Genomic DNA, 2,323 nt, shown 5'->3' on the forward strand with positions numbered 1-2,323 from the left:
TGTCTCTACTAAATCTGATAAGTTGATCCCTGCTGGTGCAGCTCCTAGTCTCATGGACCATACCACTACCTCCAACAAACGATGTATGAAGCATGATTCAGATAGCAGTAATGAGCCATTATCCCCTGCTGCTAAAACTACAAAGTGTGATGCTTCTTCCTCTCAAAATAAAGTTCTAAATAGTTCCCTGCCTAGACCTACTATTCAGATTATACCTACCATGGCTACAAAAACTGTTCCCCCTGCCTTTGCTCCACGTTCTGAATACATAAAGCTCCTATTCAGAGAAAATCCGGGGGTTAATGTGAAGCTTCGCTGGGTATCAGAGGTTACCAAGATGTTCAGCCTCGATCGGGAATTGGCTGAAGTTAAAATGTCTGCGGTCACTTCTCGATTTGTATACATTTCGAGGCATCGCCTGGATATCATAAATAGGGTCAAGGGTGGTGAGGTTCTGTCACTTGTGTTAGATGTTCAGGATGCTGTAGACAGACCCCGTAAGTTCCCTACATATCTCATCACTCGATATCCTGTGGATGTAGACCCTTCATTAGCTAAGGAACTGACAGGGGTGCACACTGTACGTCGTTTCCTACAGGATGGGAAGTCCATCAATCGTATTGTCATTACTTGGAGCCACCCAGATCCACCCCCGCCTTTTGTTAACTTCTCCTTCCTCCCTTGTCTACCATCATGTGAATTACGCAGAATGCCAGACGAAAAGCCATGGTGTTTCAAATGCTGGGGTATCGGTCACATCTCACGATACTGTGCTGCCCCTGAAAAGTGTGCATTTTGTGCTGCTGAGCATGACAGTCGGACCTGCCCTCATCGGCCCCCTATACCACCCACAGTGGTTGACAGTTCTTCAGCATCAACATCAACCCCATTACTTCTACCTACACCGGACTCCTCGCATTGGAAATGCCCGAGATGTAATGAGCCTGGAGTCAATGTGTGGCATGGCTGTACCAGGCGTTCAGGCTCTGCTTCGAACCAGCTTATTGCACAACAGCTTCCAGTGCCATCAATCAAACCCACTGTTACTGCCTCCTCACAAGTGACTACACTTCGTAATGCTGTAGATGTCCTCAAGTCTCGATGTGACTCCCTTACATCACGTTTTGAAGCCATTGAATCTCGTTTAGAGAGCATGGATACTCGCATTGACAGTCTCGTAACCTCCTTTGACAATCTAACTTCTAAATTTGCTACTAATGATAACACACTACAATCTCTTGTTGAAGCTCAGCAGGTTGTTATCACATCAGTTACTACACTAACTGAGAAACTTGACTCACTTGCTACACATCTTGAGAGTGTTACTAATCCCCATACAGGACCTTTGCCACGGGATACACCACCAATGCATACCCGTGTCACCACTGCCTCTTCATCTAGTCGCCGTTCTTCCAAGGGACATGTTCGATAACCAAGTGAAGCTTAATATCATCTCGTGGAATGCCTGTGGTATTACAAACTGGGCAAAACTTTCTGCACTTAAGGGAATTGTACATAGTCACCACCCAGATGTTATTCTAATTCAGGAAGCTTTTGTTGGTAATGCTCAGCCAAGGGAAAAAGCTCCCTCGCTCACTGGCTATGTGTCCTACGTCCATTTAGTAAGACATGGTCTCATCACCTATATACGCACTTCAATTCAGCATAGACTTCTCCCAAACTCTGAGGATGAAGATACAACATTCCAATTATTTGAGATTACTGTTGGCGGAGGCACCATACGACTGTGCAATGTATATGCAGCACCAGGTAGGATAAATACAGCCAAGCTTCCAGCCCCAACCCTTCGTGGTATGGTTTACATGGGAGATTTTAATGCTCGTCATCCAGACTTGGGAGATCTTGCTGGCACTGTGAACCGCAACGGGAACCTACTTCTAGGATATATTCGTCGAAATCAACTGACCCGTTGGGACACTGGTGGTTCTACGCATGCACGAGGTGGTACTTTGGATCACATCTTGACCTGTGGACTCGTACCTTCCCGAGTCAATTGTGTAACGGTTCCTACGCTCTTCTCTGATCACATTGGTCTTAGCATACAATATTCCCTTCCCGCTACACCTACTCCAATACACAATCGCACTTGCATCACAATTCCGCCTAAGTACCAGCCTACGTACATTTCATATATGACTAACCTTCGACCTACATTTGACCTCCACTGTCCGGAGAAACTTTACTCCTTACTTGTTAGTACCACACATGCTTTCCACACACAATATATCAGAAAGCCTCATATCAGGCATCGTGTTAGTGCTATGACACTGGATAATCGAATTTCTCAGGCAGAAAAGAAGGC

At 45.6% G+C, this 2,323-nt stretch overlaps 1 protein-coding gene across 1 annotated transcript; it reads left to right on the top strand.

Annotated features, from left to right (window-relative positions):
* Positions 1 to 435: 435 nt before the first annotated feature.
* Positions 436 to 2,046, top strand: LOC137633206 (uncharacterized). The gene has a single exon (XM_068365370.1). It carries the CDS (start codon positions 710 to 712, stop codon positions 1,430 to 1,432), a length of 723 nt encoding a protein of 240 aa, XP_068221471.1. The 5' UTR covers positions 436 to 709; the 3' UTR covers positions 1,433 to 2,046.
* The last annotated feature ends 277 nt before the right edge of the window (positions 2,047 to 2,323 follow it).

The sequence above is a fragment of the Palaemon carinicauda genome, chromosome 42, assembly GCF_036898095.1.
Source record: "Palaemon carinicauda isolate YSFRI2023 chromosome 42, ASM3689809v2, whole genome shotgun sequence".
Classification (NCBI taxonomy): domain Eukaryota; kingdom Metazoa; phylum Arthropoda; class Malacostraca; order Decapoda; family Palaemonidae; genus Palaemon; species Palaemon carinicauda.